General features: G+C 38.2%; 1 protein-coding gene across 3 annotated transcripts in view; it reads right to left on the bottom strand.

Annotated features, from left to right (window-relative positions):
- Positions 1 to 16927, bottom strand: part of rad52 (RAD52 homolog, DNA repair protein) — a 28213-nt gene that overhangs the window by 2103 nt on the left and 9183 nt on the right. The window contains exons 3-10 of one of the 3 annotated variants that reach the window (XM_072552288.1): positions 13629 to 13722; positions 12642 to 12709; positions 12433 to 12551; positions 11771 to 11846; positions 10248 to 10441; positions 7499 to 7683; positions 4332 to 4427; positions 27 to 905 (exon numbers count right to left, since the gene is read on the bottom strand). In XM_072552288.1, the coding sequence (XP_072408389.1) occupies positions 883 to 905; positions 4332 to 4427; positions 7499 to 7683; positions 10248 to 10441; positions 11771 to 11846; positions 12433 to 12551; positions 12642 to 12709; positions 13629 to 13722 (855 nt within the window). In that variant the 3' untranslated portion in view covers positions 27 to 882. Of the gene's footprint in view, positions 1 to 26; positions 906 to 4331; positions 4428 to 7498; positions 7684 to 10247; positions 10442 to 11770; positions 11847 to 12432; positions 12552 to 12641; positions 12710 to 13628; positions 13723 to 16927 lie in introns of those variants that run through there. The other 2 variants (XM_072552287.1, XM_072552286.1) reach the window with 2 other exon arrangements.

The raw sequence follows: 16927 nt of genomic DNA, 5'->3' as shown, positions 1-16927 counted from the left end.
AACAAATAAAAAAAAAAAGTTATACCAAAGTCCTACTTTTGCCTTGGAATTAAATCTGCATTAATTTCTAGGTATATTATATGTAATAAAATTTATATTAATGTTTATAACAAAGGAAACATCTTGTCTAAGGAAAAATTCACTTCGCAATTCTATTTATTTTCTTCTTCTTGCCCAAACCCCGAAGTAATTCATTACTGCCTCAAGTAAACTATAGTAATACATAAGCAAATTTGATTCAATAAAGGCTATTCAGTCCCTCAAACCTACTCTGCAATTTGATAAAATCATAGCTGATAAAACTGAAGAAAAATATAAGCCACAATTCTATGTCTCATGAGGATAGGTGGGAGGAAAAGAGGTTTATGGATAGGCTATGCAATCAGAAATTGGGCAGATATAGAGCAATGTTGGAAAATGTGAACTTGTCCATTTGGCAGGAAGAATAGAAAGCAGTATGTTAGTTAAATGGAAATTTTGAAAACTTTTAGTCTGAGAAATGGGATGTTTATTGCGAAGAAAGTTGGATTTGAAAACAGGAAAAAGTTTTGCTACAGTTGTACACTATTTGTGAAACCACATGGAGAAATGTGTAGAAAGTTTTACTCTCCTGACTTAAGACACTTTTTTTAGAAACAGTGCAGAGATAGTTTACTTATCTGATTCTTGGTGAAGGGCTTACCTTCAGTGGAAAGATTGAACCTGTAGTCATAGGAAATTAGAGGAATGAGAGGTAATGTTATTGAAACATACTTGATAGGAAAGTGCTGAACAGGTTTTCAAAATAAGGGTTCTCATCTAAATTCAGGTGAGAATTTTTCTAAGCTTTGTTGGTATGTTGACTTTCTCCCCCGAGAGTGAAGATTGGTTTGTTGAATATTTTCAAGGCCTCCTGAGATTCTTGACTGGAGGCACAGGGAACAAAGGAAAAGTAGAGGCCAAAATCAGTTCAACCGTAACCATATCAAGTGACTGCTCTGCCATGCACAGTTACAAACACAAGGGGCCAAATAATCTACTTATGTTCCTGTAAGACTCATTGACCCAAAAAAACTTTTCTTGGTGCACTTTTAATTATAGGCTAGCGAGACAGTTTAGATTTAATACTGCACAATGAGGTAGGTTATTTACTTCAGTGAAAGTTAGTCTAGGGAAAATCTAACAATGAATATAAAATTCAACTTGGTTGAGTCCAAAGTAATAAATAGTAACAAAGCCAATTACATGGGTAAGTGAGACTAAGTTTTGAGTATCTCTCTACCCTTCAGGCTCTCTGTCTGTATTCCTGATGAAGGGCTTTTGCCCGAAATTTCGATTTTACTGCTCTTCAAATGCTGCCTGAACAGCTGTGCTTTTCCAGCACCACTCTAATCTAGACCCTAAATTTTGAGTAAACAGACTAAAGATGGGGCTCAAAATATGCAATGGCAGTGAGTGATTTGCCCCTCAAATTCCTAAAATGATTATTAGGATTATTATGGGGATAACCGATTTAAGAAAAAGGAAATTTCCAAGTAAAATTGGTGAGCAGCTGTGAGTGGTCTGTGCCTGTTGCTTATAAGTTCATGTGTTGGGGGTGGGGTGTAACATAGGAGCTGTAAATTGAAAAAGTAGTTAGTCAATAAAAGTACGGAGCTAGAAAAACTGGGAATCTCTAACTTAAGGCTGCAGCTGTGCAGTAGTGACTCTGTTGAAAAAGTACTAGTAGATGCTATTATAATGAGCATGGTCATTATGAAATTCAAGTCTGAAACTGAACTGTATTAACAAGAATAGTAACTGGCTGGTTAAAACGTTCTGGCTGTATACACTGGAAAGTTATCACCTCACTACTTAGAAAGATTGTTTTGGTGTAGAAGTAGGTAATTTGTAAACAAAAATAAAATCTAACTTAGGCCTATTTAAGTTCTCCTATTAACTGTTAGGAAATAAAATCTATTGCACAGGAAAGCATTAGGTAATGCAAGTTTAATAATAGAGAATACTGTGAATCTAAATGTCCTGTGTGTCAAAACAAATGCAAAAGTTTTTGTTATATGTCTGCCTTAAAGTTGACAGTTTTACCAGACTGTGGGGCACGTGAAACTCATTAGAAACAGACATCTGTGGTTTGACCTGTGGGCCACCAATGCCTCAGGTGACGGGAGAGATTGAAGACTGTCCTTCACAGTAACCTCAACTTGTGTGGGATTTGAACCTATGTTGGCATCACTCTGCATCACAAATAGACTATCAAGCTAACCAACCACTAATATACTTAGTGAAAATTTTAAAAAAGTCAGAGCTTAGTTTTCTTCCATGAAGAAAAACATTTTGACCCCTGCAGAAAATATCATAGGATGTCATAGCAACCCTTGATGTTGTGATCATTCTGGTGCCAGTTTTGGCTTGTGTACCAGCATATAATGTTGCTCCATCTACTGCCACACCTGCACCACATTTTCTGTCTTCAATTCATTTATGGGATGTAGTCACCATTGTCTTAGTGAGCATTTATCACCCACCTGAATTCAGTACATTGTGGATTTGGAGTCAGGTGAGGATGGCAGATGCTTTCCTTTTAAAGATGATGAGTGAACCTGATGGGGTTTTTACGAAACTCAAACTACATGGTCAGTATTAGATCATAATTTTTAATTCCAGATTTTATTATTGAAAGCCATTTCCTGCACCTGGGTGAAACAATCAATCTTTGGAATTTGGAACCTAAATTTTTTTTTTCTAGTCACTAGTCTTCTCGGACTTGAAGTGGCAGTGGAGAGAGCATACCTGTGGTTGAATGATGGTAGGAGTACTGCCTGATGAAAGTCGGAGGGGTGAGGCCTAGTCAGGGAAGGAGTGGATTATTGTTAATGTGGAGGTGGACAGAAATGCCCCAGAGTGCATCTCTCAAGACGACTGTGACAGGCTGGGAATTACTGATTTTGATACAAGTGGATTGGGAGCAGCTATTTGTCAAAAACTTTACACTGGAGTGTGGGACTACTATATACTTTTGTAGGAACATGCTGACCCTGCACATGCACTGTTTTCTTTGAGATTCCCACCACTTCGATGTCCATCCAACTGGAAGCCTTCAAGGATCTGAAGTAATTTTAAAGATAAATATCCCATATGCTACCTCATCAGTCAAGATATTGAATACAAAGACAGGGGCACAGCTGGAGTACAGTACACAGTTCAGGTTGCTACAGTATATGAAGGATGTTGCCTGAATTGGAGCATTTCAGCTCTAAAGCCATGAGAGAGGCCACGCTTATTTTCCTTAGAGGAAAGCGGAGGGTGGGGTACAAAATTGAGGGCCATAGATAGAAATAAACTTCCCTTCTTAAAAGCAGTCAGTTACCAGGAGTATAGATTTAAAGGTATGGGACAGGTGGTTTTTGATCCAGAAAATGATGCTTATCTTAAAGCATGACATCACTTTCGGCTCTGGCTAAATCACTTGAAGTACCAGAGCAGAAAATGCTGCATGCCAAAATCCTCTGGTCGATGACTGGAATAGACAAGATGGCTGTAAAACTGACTGACCCTCTGACCTGGTGGGATTTGAAATCATTTGAATCCAACCAGTGTTCTGGATTATTGGTGCAGTGACATTACCATGATGTCACTGCTTCCCCTAGGGAAAAAAAGTCATTTCACCCAGAGGTTTTTTTGGAATTCAATTGGTTGATTAAAAAACTCTTTATATCCATTTCACTAGAAGTACTATATATTGCCTCAAGTGTACAAAATCAAGCAGAGTGGCACAATTTCTCCACTTCCACACAAAATGTAATTTCCTAGTTGTCAAAAGTCTGTTCCTTTGCTTTGAAATACATTAATAGAATGCCATAATACACAACCCAATGTTGAAGAGGTTCTGCCAACATGTTATATTCTGCTAGGTTTTTTAGATCTGCTCTACCCTTGAGGGTGCAGCCTCAAACATTCTGGTTCTGTCAGAGATATTACTAGAACAGGTAAGAAGTATGGCCTCTTCAGATGTGGTATCAAACAAACAATTATAAAAATGTAAAGAAGTGAGAAAAGTTTCAAACATCATTCCCTTATAAACTAGGTCTGAGAAGGGAAAAGGTCAATCTATAGCTAACTAGGGAAATTGAATAGTATTAAACAAATCCATGCTGGAGAAGACCAGCAGGTCTAGCAGCAGCTGTAGAGAGAAACAGAGGCAATGTTGAGCCTGAAATGACTCAGACTTTAAATGTTCACTTTATCTCAGTCTCTACAGATGCCACCAGATGTGCTGAGTTTCTCCTCTTTAATCTTCCTGAATAAAAGGACAGGGCCAAAAGAGTTATGACAAGCAATGAATAAACTCCTACCAGCTAGGAATTTGTCTTCGGCAAAGTTTTCTTCATAGCTGACCGGTGTGCTGTGATTCAATTGTGGTGTTGATTTAGACTTTGTCGTCACCATAACTAGAAGGAAAACAATAAGAACAGAAGCTAGTTAAAACATTGTAAGATATCTACAAAGAAGCACAGAGGAGGAGAGAAAAGCAACAGATTGTGGAAATTCATAAGGTGATTCCTCAAGTCAGCTGTACAGCATGGAAACAGACCCTTCAGTCCAACTTGTCCACGCCGACCAGATATCCCAACCTAACCTAGTCCCACTTGCTAGCAATTGGCCCATATCCCTCCAAACCCTTCCTATTCATATACCCTCCAGATTCCTTTTAAATGTTGCAATTGTACTAGCCACCTCAGCTTCCTCTGTAGCTCATTCCATACATGCACCACCCTCTGCATGAAAAAGTTGCCCCTTAGGTCTTTTTTAATATCTTTCCTCTCTCCCCCTGAGCCTATGCCCTCTAGTTCTGGGCTCCCCCGCCCCAGGGAAATGACTTTGTCTATTTATCCTATCTATGGCCTTCACTATTAGGAGAATGCTGAATAGCAAAATTAGAAATTTTAAAACTGGTTTTAAGTTGAAATGCAGAAGTCAGTCAAGTATTTTTCAGTGTTTGTTGGAAATGAGGCATTTTGCTGTATGCATGGGACGTAACTGAACAATACCAAAATGTAGTAAAAAATGAACTTAGCCTTTAAAGGGGTAGAATAGTTGACAGTGAACAATCCCATAAGCTCAAAATTAGAGCTGAAATCAGAAGCTGAAGCCTTGTTCACTAATCAGGTACAGAGCTCTTTATTTTGTCAAGCATATATCAAGCTATATTCAATGGTATAAAGAAACACCAAAGATTTGTAAGGGAGGTGTAGAAGCAAAAAGTTATGAGAAAAGGCATATAGTTTTTAAAAAGTGGTTTAGAAGAAGAATAGTGCTAATTAGAGAAACAAAGCTTCATCTGGAGGCTCACTGATGTTACCTAGCATGGTGATAAAACATTGTAAAATGAACCTTCCAGCTCAGCGAGCAAACAGGCATCCAGAACCTCAAACTGAGCTTCAAGTCTTCTCAAAACTCGCTTAGAAACAAAGTGAACTTGCACACCGAAGCAAGGGCATGGGAGAAGTATGAAATGAATATCATGCACTGCTTACCAGACCATGGTAACAGAAGAGGAAACTATATATGTGAAAACATTTGAAACAGTGCCACCCAACAGTCCTATTAGGAAAGCTAGAGAATGTGGTATAAAAGCACAGTAGCAACATGGAAACAAAATTGGTTTGGTCATCTAATTAGAGAAAGGATGTGTTAGAGGTGATAAAAGCCAGAACTCATTTGTCACTCTTCAGTTCCATTAATTTCTCTTATTGATGATTTACTTATCTAATTTTATTTAGATCTGGTCCCTGATCATCCTCCTACTGTGAATACTGAAGAGAAAAAAAAACAAAATCATTCAGAATATCTGCCCTTTTCCCATGGTCATTGATAATATTCCCACTTTCAACCTTCAATGGGCCAATAGTACTCAAAACAGCCAATTTACCTTCCAAATAAGTATAAAATCTTACGTCCCTTGCAAGTTTCCTTTAATAATCCTTTTTAACTGCTCTAACAAGCCGCTATGCAGGCAAAACAAAAACCCATCAGCTTCGATGCATGGCAAAATATTGTGTTTTGGTAGTACAACTTAAAAATACGGGGTAGACCATTTAGGACAGAGATGAGGAGAAACTACTTCACCCAGAGAGTGGTGGCTGTGTGGAATGCTCTGCCCCAGAGGGCAGTGGAGGCCCAGTCTCTGGATTCATTTAAGAAAGAATTGGATAGAGCTCTTAAAGATAGTGGAGTCAAGGGTTATGGAGATAAGGCTGGAACAGGATACTGATTGGGAATGATCAGCCATGATCATATTGAATGGCGGTGCAGGCTCGAAGGGCTGAATGGCCTACTCCTGCATCTATTGTCTATTGTCTACCATTACAACTGAAGGCTCATGAAAAGAAATAGCTTTTCAAAACGATACCACCCTTTAATTTTCCTGAATAAAAAGGACACTGCCACTAGAGTGATAAGCCATGAATAAAATTAGCTTAGAATCATTCAGTACAGAAGAGGCCCTTTGGTCAATCAGTTGACCTGCCAAAGGCTACTATGACTGTCACCTGTCCCACAGCCTTGAAGGTTATGACACTTCAAGTGCTCATCCAAATACTTTGTGTAAAAAAAAAGGTTTCCCTCTTCAATTACTCTCCCTGGCACAGCATTTCAGATATGAAAGGACAATGGCAATTGATTGGCAAGTGGACTTTGTTTGGTAGAGGCATTGCCATAGAGAATCCACCAGGAAATTAATGATTAGCAGTTGGACTGCCAAGCTGTTTAAAAGTGAAGCAGAAATTGATTAAAGGATAGCCTTGCCAACTTTTAGGACTCGCCTGTACAAAACTCAATGTCCAACATTAGAGGTGTTCTGCAATTGGACAATATTTGCTAATTAATCTAGAGTTTAAAAATTATTCTGACAATGGTTCAGTCTGGCACTTATTAATATACAGGACCTTATTCTTTGCAGACAGACTACGTATCCACTGGTCTGTTTTAACTCCACAATGTAGGTTATAGTCTTTCTCTGGTTCATTCCAGGGTAATGCCTTGACGAGAGCCAAATTGCCTGGTTTAAAATTTAATCAAAATCAACTGTTAGTCTTCATTACAAGGTGAATTTTCCATGGTGGCCTCTACTGATATTCACTTGTCAACTGATCCACTCCTATTATAAAATATTACTTTTCCATTTACTATGGTATTTTTGTGAATCACCCTAATGCGTATAAGAGGAAAAGTTTGAAAATACCAAGACTTTTTCTGCAATACTCAAGCTCTAAACGATGAAGTGACTATTTTGGTACAAAGTTGTTATTTACTACATCCATATTATTGAATTACACTAATGCAGAAATACCATTTTTCTTAATCATAATTAGAGCATTTTAAAATTAAATGCTCTGTCAAAACAATGCATTCAAATTTTGACTGACTTCATATGGGACAGTTTGAGAGTTGTTTAAAAAAATCTCAAAGTAACTTTTGATAGCTTTTATAGTTGTACTCTGCACAGTTTAATGTCAGGTACCTGGGTGGGTGTTTGCTTGTGTCCTACTGGAACTGTCAGTATTCTGTGGTTGTGTCTTGCTTTTTTTTGCCATCTGTTCTCTGAACTCTTGTTGGAGTTGCTTCTGTCGAAGTTTCCGTTGGTATGTGGGATCCAACTCCTGCTCCTGTGGCACGGTTGTTTGGTCAGTGCTGTGGTCTCTACTTCTATGCAATTAGATAATCAACATTACTATTTTCTTCAGCTTCTCTCTTCCCTCCCCAATGACAAACCTGCGGCCCATTACAAGAGAAGCTAAATTGCTGAGTATGCTATTTAAACTGGGATGATTATGTCCAACAAGCCTGGCAAGTAGACTCTTTGATTTTTGTGACAGGGTAGTTTGGTTAATCTTGTAGTTTTGTGATAACTATCTTACTACTTTGAGGTTCCTGATAACTGCATGCTGACATTAGGAATATCAGCCCAGTGGAGTCAAATTTCCATGTTGCAAGTCACTGTACAGGGGTAATAGGATTGATAAACAATTTTATCTAGCTTGGAAAACAAAGGCTGATATCTAAAATATCAATCATGTTTTTTTCCTTTAGGTACTGTCACGATAGCCCCAGATTATTACTGGGAAACTCTGGATTGGAGAGATGACTCTACGTTTGCTCGCTGATCTGGAAGGTTCATTTTCTGAGGTTTTGTCACTATACTAGGTCACATTTTCAATGAGCCTCTAGACAAAGCATTGCTGATGATTTCTGCTTTCTATTTATATATGGTTGGGTTTCTTTGGGTTGGTGATGTCATTTCCTGTTCTTTTTCTCAGGGGACAGTAAATGGGATCCAAGTCTGTATAGAGTTCTGGTTGGAATGCTATGCTTCTAGGAATTAGTGTCTTGGTTTGGCTTATCCTAGTCAAAGTGGTGTCCTTCCTTATCTGTATGTAAGGATACTAGTGAGAGAGCATGTCATTTTGTGGCTATTGATGTTCATGGATCCTAGTGGCCAGTTTTCTGCATGTTTGTCCAGTGTAGTTTGTTACAGTCCTTGCACAGTATTTTGTAAATAACATTTGTTTTTGCTTGTTGTTCATTAGCTGCGGTTTTAATGTGTCGGTGGGTTTGTCTGCTACCATGATGCCAAGGGGTCTGAGTAGTTTGGCAGTCATTTCCGAGATGTCTTTGATGTAGGGGAGAGTGGCTTGGGTTTCTGGGTGCATTTTGTCTGCTTGTTTGGGTTTGTTACTGAGAAATCAGCAGACTGTGTTCATTGGATACCCATTCTTTTTGAATACACAATAGGTAATTTTCCTCTGCTCTGCATCCCAACATCCACAAACAAAGCTGCATTATAATCACCATTTCAATGAGCCACCACACACTGTAACAGAGGATAATCACCTATACAGTATATTCAAAAAGAATGGGAACCTAATGAACACAGTCCTCAGATGTCTCAGCAACAAACCCAAACAAGCAGACAAAAATGCGTCCAGAAACCCGAGCCACTCTCCCCTACATGAAAGACACCCCTGAAATGACTGCTCGGACCCCTTGGCATTATGGTATCTCACCAATACAATAAGACAGTAGCTAATGAACTTGAAAGACCCTATACAGACAACAAGCAAAACTAAAGCCACTTACAAAATACCATGCAACGACTATGACAAACCAGCAGAAAACGAGGCACAAAACAACATTACCCTCTCTCACTAGTATCCTTACATACAGATAAGAAAGGACACCACTGACTAGGACAAGCCAAAGAGACACTCGAGAATTCCTAGAAGCATGGCCTTCTAACCAGAACTTTATCAACAAACACACAGACTGGGACCCCATTTACCATCCCTTGAGAAAAGAACAGGAAATGACATCAACCCAAACATAGAAATAGAAAGCAGAAATCAACAATACTTTCTCCAGAGGCTCACTGCAGATGTAACCTAGTATAGTGACAAAACATCTGAAAATTAACTTTCCAGCCCAGCAAGCAAACCTCCATCCAGAACCTCAACATGAGCTACAAATCTTAAAACTCACATGACTGTTTGTGAGTTTAACAAGAATGTCACTATGCCTCAAGCAAGATTGCCCTATCTTCTCAAAAGGTCAGCCTCGCCTCGTATGGAAATTGAATCCATGCTCCTAGTATTGTGAACCAGCTGTCTAAAACAACCGTGCTAGCAGAATTCCATATATTTAAAAAAAAAACTGAAATATATCCATTGATAACTGAATATGACACAACAGGGTGCATAAGCTTTTTCTATTTCCGGTGTCCAAGATGGAAGTTACTATTTTTAAAAAGTTGGTTGAATTTCCAAACAGATTAGTGATAAAAGTACTGCATATTAACTTGGCTCCAACTAATGCAATCTTACTCGTTTTCACATACATTGTAGATATGCAACTGTATTATATGCCCCTTAATTAGTTTACCTTCAAGATAAACAATTGTTACCGCAACATGTCAGATTTCATAAGCTTACAACTTTCAAAGAATGATGAAAGATCATGTTAGGTCCTCATAGTTGTTTAAAAAAAACTTGATACAGTTTGTTCTTTCTGCATTCAGCATGTTAAACACTTACCCATACATTAAAAAATGACTGAGTACTCAGTTATCAGTAGTTGGGAACGTGCTTATGACACTTATATACTATGGCATAAAATGACAATGCAGGCAGCAATGCGTGATCAGACAATCCAATGATTTGACAAACCAAAGCACAAGTCAATCTCATCCGTTACATGAAATGTAGATAAACGCCAACCGTGAGAAGTTGCAGTTTCCTTGTATCACAACTTCCTTCGTTTCAGATAACTCTTCTTCAGCGTCTTGTGGAGAATGTGAAGCAAGAGTAGATAGAGGCTGCCTCTGAGCCTGTAACATGCTGCTGTATCTGGCTTTCTGCACTAAAGGTTCATTGTCCCTTCTTTTAGCATCAGCCAAGTGAAAATCTGATTTCTTTAAAAAAAAGAAGTTTGTCCATAAATGAAAGACACAAGTAAATGAATCAATAAACTGTTTCAAAGTTCCAAATGTCCTTTCACCTTCATATATCCCAACTGCAGGAATAACTTCATTTGCTTTTATGTATTTTCCATTCTCAGCTTAAAACTACAGTCATGTCTGGGCTCAGATGGTTTCTTTCTGACAAGGCTGCATTCAGAGGTGCGCAATAGTGGCCCAAGAATTGGTGGGCTTGGAGGAATAAGAGGGGAAAAAAAAGACCGTTTGACATCTAGTTGTGATTAATATGCAGCACTCATATTGCCACTGCAGGGCTTTTGGAAAGATAGAACCCTGCTCAACCTTATACAGTTAAACAGTGAAGAGTTAGTTACATTAAGGTAATTAGTGCAAAGAAATCTCTACTGTAGTGCATTACAATGTCTTCAAGACCGGAAAAAGTTTGATGAACTTGCTATTCTAGTCTTGCCTTATTCCTTGCAAATAACTTAGTGATAGAAAAGTTGAAACAAAAAGGGTGGAGTAAGAAATCAAAATATCATCTTGATGAAAAAGGGGTGTACTGTAAAATTTAAATTTGATGAAATAATATCTGCACGTTGTAACAATAATTAAAGGCTTAACATATTTTGATAATGAAGATTAGTCTCCAAGGTTAAATGGAACAAATCATGCAACTTGTAAATTCGTCTTGATACAAGACCTTGGACAGCTAAAGAGAGCCTCTAAGTCACTCTGCAATGTTGCAAGTTATTTATATTTTACAGATAATGGCAGTAGGCTGAGTTCACAATGGATAGATTCAGGCTCCTAAAGTCTCAAAGCTGTCAAACGTAGACTGTTGTAAATGTTTCTACTATGAGCTTTTGATTTACTGCTAAAATAAAATATATGGGATAAAGAACAAAAACAATGTTTTTACCCCTATGCAAGGCCAATGTGTTTCAGAGTATGACAAATAATGGAATAGCTGATCTCGCAATCGAGATTCAAGCCAAGACTTTCTGACTGGTGTTCAAATCCCATGGGAGCTGGTAGAATTTAAATAGTTAAATATACGATGAGAACTAGTGCCATTAAACTAAACTATCAACAATTATCAGAAAATATCTATCTGCTTCACTAATGCTCTTTAGGGAGGAAATCAGTCGTCCTTACTTCTATGAACTACATTTCAAGATTACAAGTTAACAGACTTAAAAAGAAGAGTGATAAACATGAAGGCAAAAACTAAGCAGGCAATATTAACATCCAACATACCCATCATTATGGTAGGAACTGTACCTCAGAACCACACAATTATGCAAAGGCTTAAATCCTTACCTGTCTGGGGAGCTTATTGACTAGTTGCAGATACTCTTTATCCAGAATACAATTACCCAAGACATTGCCAAAGGATCTGAAAAGCAAAACAATAAATATAGTGCCATTTGTGCTGAACAAACATACCAGCTAGAAGGAATAGGATCAACAGATACACGAATATCACTATATCTCACTACCCGCAAGTTCCCCTGGAGGCTAAACACTTGATTTGGTCTATATCGCTACTCTTCTACTGTTACTGGGTCCAAAACTAGCAACTCATTTCCTAACAGCACTGTTGGTATGCCTACATCTCAAGAATGATGAATGAAAAAAAAATTGCTAGTTTTTTTTCCCTTTTTTTTCAGAATTAAATTAGACATGCAAGCCTCTATGCCATGGAACTACAAGTTTGGCACGAGGGAACAAAAATCAAACCTCTCTTGCACCACCTGTATAGATTACTGGGGTCTACAAAAAGTGTGGAAAGGACTGAGGGAAAAGAAAAATCAAACTAAAGACAAAATACCTTGAACTCATGAAACTTAAGACACAGCTTTCAAAAAAAAACTTCTTTCAGAGACAAATATTGACTCTATTTGAAATAACTATAAAACTTAATACGTTAAATGCTGGAACTCTAATAGTTGTGAAATGACAAAGAGCAAGCGCTCAAATACTTCAGAGATCGCTTCAATCCATCAGTGACTGCTTCCTTTCTGGCTTTCTCCAGTGACAGTGCCTTGGATTTCAGTCCCTCGCTCACTCCATAGCCAACATCTTCATGGAAAGATCCATCCTGATTTTCAAAAACAAAATAACTGTAGGTTGCATCCATCACAGCGAGGAAAGGTTTTAACTTTTATAATCAAAAAAGGAAACTCCATACCTTGAGTTGGACCTTAATAAATGCACTAACACCGACATAAAATTTTCCATTAATGAGATCCACAAAATCTGAAACGTAGAAATTTTTTTTAAAAAAAGACTTGCTGTGGCAACTTTTGCAATCACTGGATATCCCAAAAGCACTTTAGTTCACTCTTGTACAGTAAGAAACAATTTTCATATTGCAAGCCAGCACAATAGAAAAATGTAGGTAATCAGCTACTTGTTTGAACAAGACAAAGCTTTTCTTTTTGAAAGTGTGATGGCATCTTTTGCACCCATCGAATTGATGAGATTTCTGTTTAAGGCAATCCATACTAAAATCTTACAATCACATTTGGAGTGTGAAAAGGTGTGTGGCTCCTTTAGAAATCCATTAACTGATCAAACTTTGAAGTCAAACTCACTAAACTACAGATGTTTTGTACTTAAGGCTATAGTGCAACAACTCAATCCACCACTTCTCCAGTCACTGTCCCAAATGCTCTTCTCCCTCCATCCCACTGCAGTTTTGGATGCATGGCAATTGGACCTCTGACAGTGAATGACACCCTCAGAACTGTAATACTGTATTGTCAGTCTGAGTTAGTGTGTTCAGGTTCTGCTATAGGACTTGGACCCACAACCTTCTGACTCAGAGGGCAAGAGTGCTACAGCATAACAATGGGTGACTTTAAAGTCCAGAATATTGCATATAACAATTAGAACTATTCCAGTTACACCCACTCAATAGCTAGAATCATTCTATGTCTGTAGTTGTGTCACGGTTAATTATTCACTGAATTTTATGTAGCGTTTCTCTGGTGAAATTCATATCTGATGTCAACTTTCATAAACCTAAAATTAGGTTTAGCTCTAATTTGATAATCCATCCATTAATACCATTTGGATCAAGATAAAAATAGAATTCAATATGGCAATGACTTCAACAATCCATGAAATTAATCCTCCATATATAACAGCATTTCTTCTAACAATTAAAACTCACCAACATTTTGTTGTGAGATAGAATGGGACCATCCATTATAACCAAAGACTTCATTAGCGAGGTTGACAATCCTGTGACCTTCAATGTAGCAGACCTAACAAAATTAACAACCAGCACAGATTAAGTTAATTAGACAAAAAAGAGGAGGTAAAAGGTCCTTTGAATAGCATATAAAGAGGCTGATGTCATTTACAAACAGAGCTGCTCAATGTGTGACCAAAGCAGGTATTGTGATATTATAGTAGTAATGAAATGCAGAGTTTTGATAATCCTAAATCCATTGTACCTCAGACTGCTCTGTTTGCACAACGATGGAAAATTTCAAAGCAGGTTAGCATGCCAATGCTCAGTTTAGGTTCCACTAAGGCCACCTGGCTCTTGCTGGTCTTGGTTCAACATTGACAAAAGGAAGTCGAATTCCAGGGAGAGGCAAGACTGTGTTTGACATCAAAGCAGCATTTAACAGTGATATAGGGATGTCTTTGCCAAGCTGGAGTCATTGGAAATGGGGGGGGGGGGGGGGGCGGCGGCGGCGGGGGGGAAACAAGTGTTGTTGTTGAGCCCAATTGTCTCAGTTGTAAGGTATTCCTTGGGATAGTCTTAGGCTCAAACATCCGATTTCATCAATGACCTTGCCTCTGTCAAGAGGGCAGAGTGGAGATGTCTGCTCACCATTAGAGAGCGTTCAGTAATGTTCAATTTTCAGGCTTTGGCTAAGGTATGGCAATTACCATTCACACTACACAAAAGCAAAGTAATGACCATCTCAAAAAAAAATTCCTTGTGACATTCAACAGTACTACCAACAACAGCCTGGAATTACTACTATTGCTTCAGAACCTTAAGTGTATGTGATATACAAATACTGTGGTTACAAAGAACTGCTTAGATAACAGGAATTTGGAAGCACAACTCCATGAAGCTTATTCACCATCTACAACACAAGTCAGAAACTACAAAGTACTTTCCACATGTATGGAAGAGTTCAGTTCCAGCAGCAGCAGCAAGGACAAAACAGATTACTTGATTGAAAGCCTGTTGATATTTAGTCACTTTGCCAATGGTGCAGTCACAGCGGTGATTACCATCTGGACTTTAGTGAAACCTTTGACAAGGTTCCTTATAGTAGAATGAGGAAAGTTAGATCATGTGGGATTCCAGGAGAGCTCATCAATTTGATACAAAATTGGCTCAAAGATAGGAGATAGTTGGGAGGTGGAGTTTTCATACAAAACACACCATACATACAGCTGCGACATCATTGTCACTGGAACTCCTGGAATCCTTTCCTGAGCAGTGAAGGAGACACCAGACTGTCTTCAACAACTCAAATCTCTTACTTTCCACCCTCCCATTTTCATGCATCTTTGTGTACTCAATGCCATGGATGTCTTAGCCAACAAGACTCCTATTTCATAAGGAAGTAGCTCCCCCTCACCTTGATATTTCCTGCATTATAATTAAGGATCTCAGCTGCTCCAATCTCTCCAGCTCAACTTTTTGTGCAGTATGAGACTGGTGAAACTTCTACACAATCTCAGTGTTAGCATTTTCCATGTGAACTCAAGATAGAGGCACATGACTAACTTCTCAAATCCCTGAGAAATTCAATCACAGAAGCAATCAAAGTCAACCCCGCAAGTAGAATAGACAAGGAGGATGCAAAGTGTGGGAATGTGTTGAAGAGAGGCAAGCTGCTCAATTATTTGGGGGGGGGGGCTATGTGTATAACAGAATCTGCAAAGGGCTATGAGGAAAGCTGCAAAGAAAAGCAAGAGAAAACTTGTCATTGCAAAGGGATACTCAGCTACCTAGGAGCCAAGAAAACTTAATTAATAAGGCAATGAATTCCTTACACATTAAAAGTAGAATCTCTACCTTAAGATAGTGTTCAGGAGTTACACTATGGAGGGAATGGACTGTCTACTTTTCAAAAATAGTATCTCTGATTAAAGTGTTAAAATCTTAAGCTTTTCTGTATATATGTTGTAAAATGCATAGTCTATAACCCACAAAGCTTGGGACATCAGAGCCAACAGTAGCACTGAGGTCTGATTTCTGCCTCGATCCCTGGTGACCTCACCAGTTTGTTGGAAGTGTGCTTCAGGTGATGGCTTTTGTGCAAATAAAAGTATGTCAGTTAAATGGTCCCAGGAATGAAAAGCTTAACATAGGAGTACTGACACTATATTTGGAGTCTAGAAGGATAGTGGAGAAGGAGGGGGGGGGGGGGGGGGGGGGGGGAGAGAAAAAAAAAAGAGAGAGAGAGAGAAAAGAGATCCTTATCGAAAGATACAAAATATGAAATGACCTGGAAACACTAGACTTTGGGAAGATGTTTCCATTGGTAGGAGAGACTAGGACCCAAGGGTATAGCCTTAGAGTAAAGGGAAGACCTTTTCAAATGGCAATAAGGAGAAACTTCTTCAGCCAAAGTCAGTGATGAATCTATGGACTTCATTGGCACAGCAGGCTGTGGAGGCCAGTTTTGAGATAGATCAGCTCTTGAGTATCAAGGGTTACAGGGAGAAAGCAGAAAAATAAGGTTGAGAAACTTATCAGCCATGATTACATGGTCTAATTTCTGCTTTTATGTCTTATGGTCTTATTGTAAAGAAGGAATTGGCATAAATTGTCGAAAGTTAAGTATTGTCTAAAATTCAATGCTTTCCTTGTGTTTTTGTGACTTTAGATTTAATGGAGAGTGCTGATTTAGGATATTGATGAATTCTAATTCAACTTGTCAATGTTGAGATTGTGCCATGGTCAATACAAATTGAGAAGGTATTGTATGACCACTTCATCTAATAAATTAGTTTGAGAACACAAAAACAAAGGAGCTTCTGAAAACAATATATTGTCTGAAAGAAAAAACCACAAGAAAAGTCCTCAGTTATTTTTGGCTTCAGACATTCCAGTTGAGACCTAATTGGAGACCTGTAAAAGGTTAAACTCAACTTCCTTTTGCTTTCGTTCTCAATTTATAGAAAGATAGCATAGGTCAGACAATGGTAGTTTTAAATTGGGTTACACAAAAAGTGTAAGATTCTATAGATTATGAGTATGCTGGATATAAACAGAAGCTGGACATAATTGGTGTAAAATCCAAAAGCAAACCAAAAACAAAGGGTAAGACTAATAGAAATTATGGAAATGACAAGTGGAAATCAGAAAATAAAAGGCACACAAGTGGATTGAAGATGTAGGAATATGCAATTTAAGAACTGAGGAGTGATGAGGGTAGAAAGTTAAAAATATTTTATTAAATTATATATGTATAATTTGCAAAAATCACTAGA

This window comes from Chiloscyllium punctatum, chromosome 32 (genome assembly GCF_047496795.1).
Source record: "Chiloscyllium punctatum isolate Juve2018m chromosome 32, sChiPun1.3, whole genome shotgun sequence".
In the NCBI taxonomy this organism is placed as follows: domain Eukaryota; kingdom Metazoa; phylum Chordata; class Chondrichthyes; order Orectolobiformes; family Hemiscylliidae; genus Chiloscyllium; species Chiloscyllium punctatum.
This window is presented reverse-complemented; position numbering and strand designations above follow the sequence as displayed.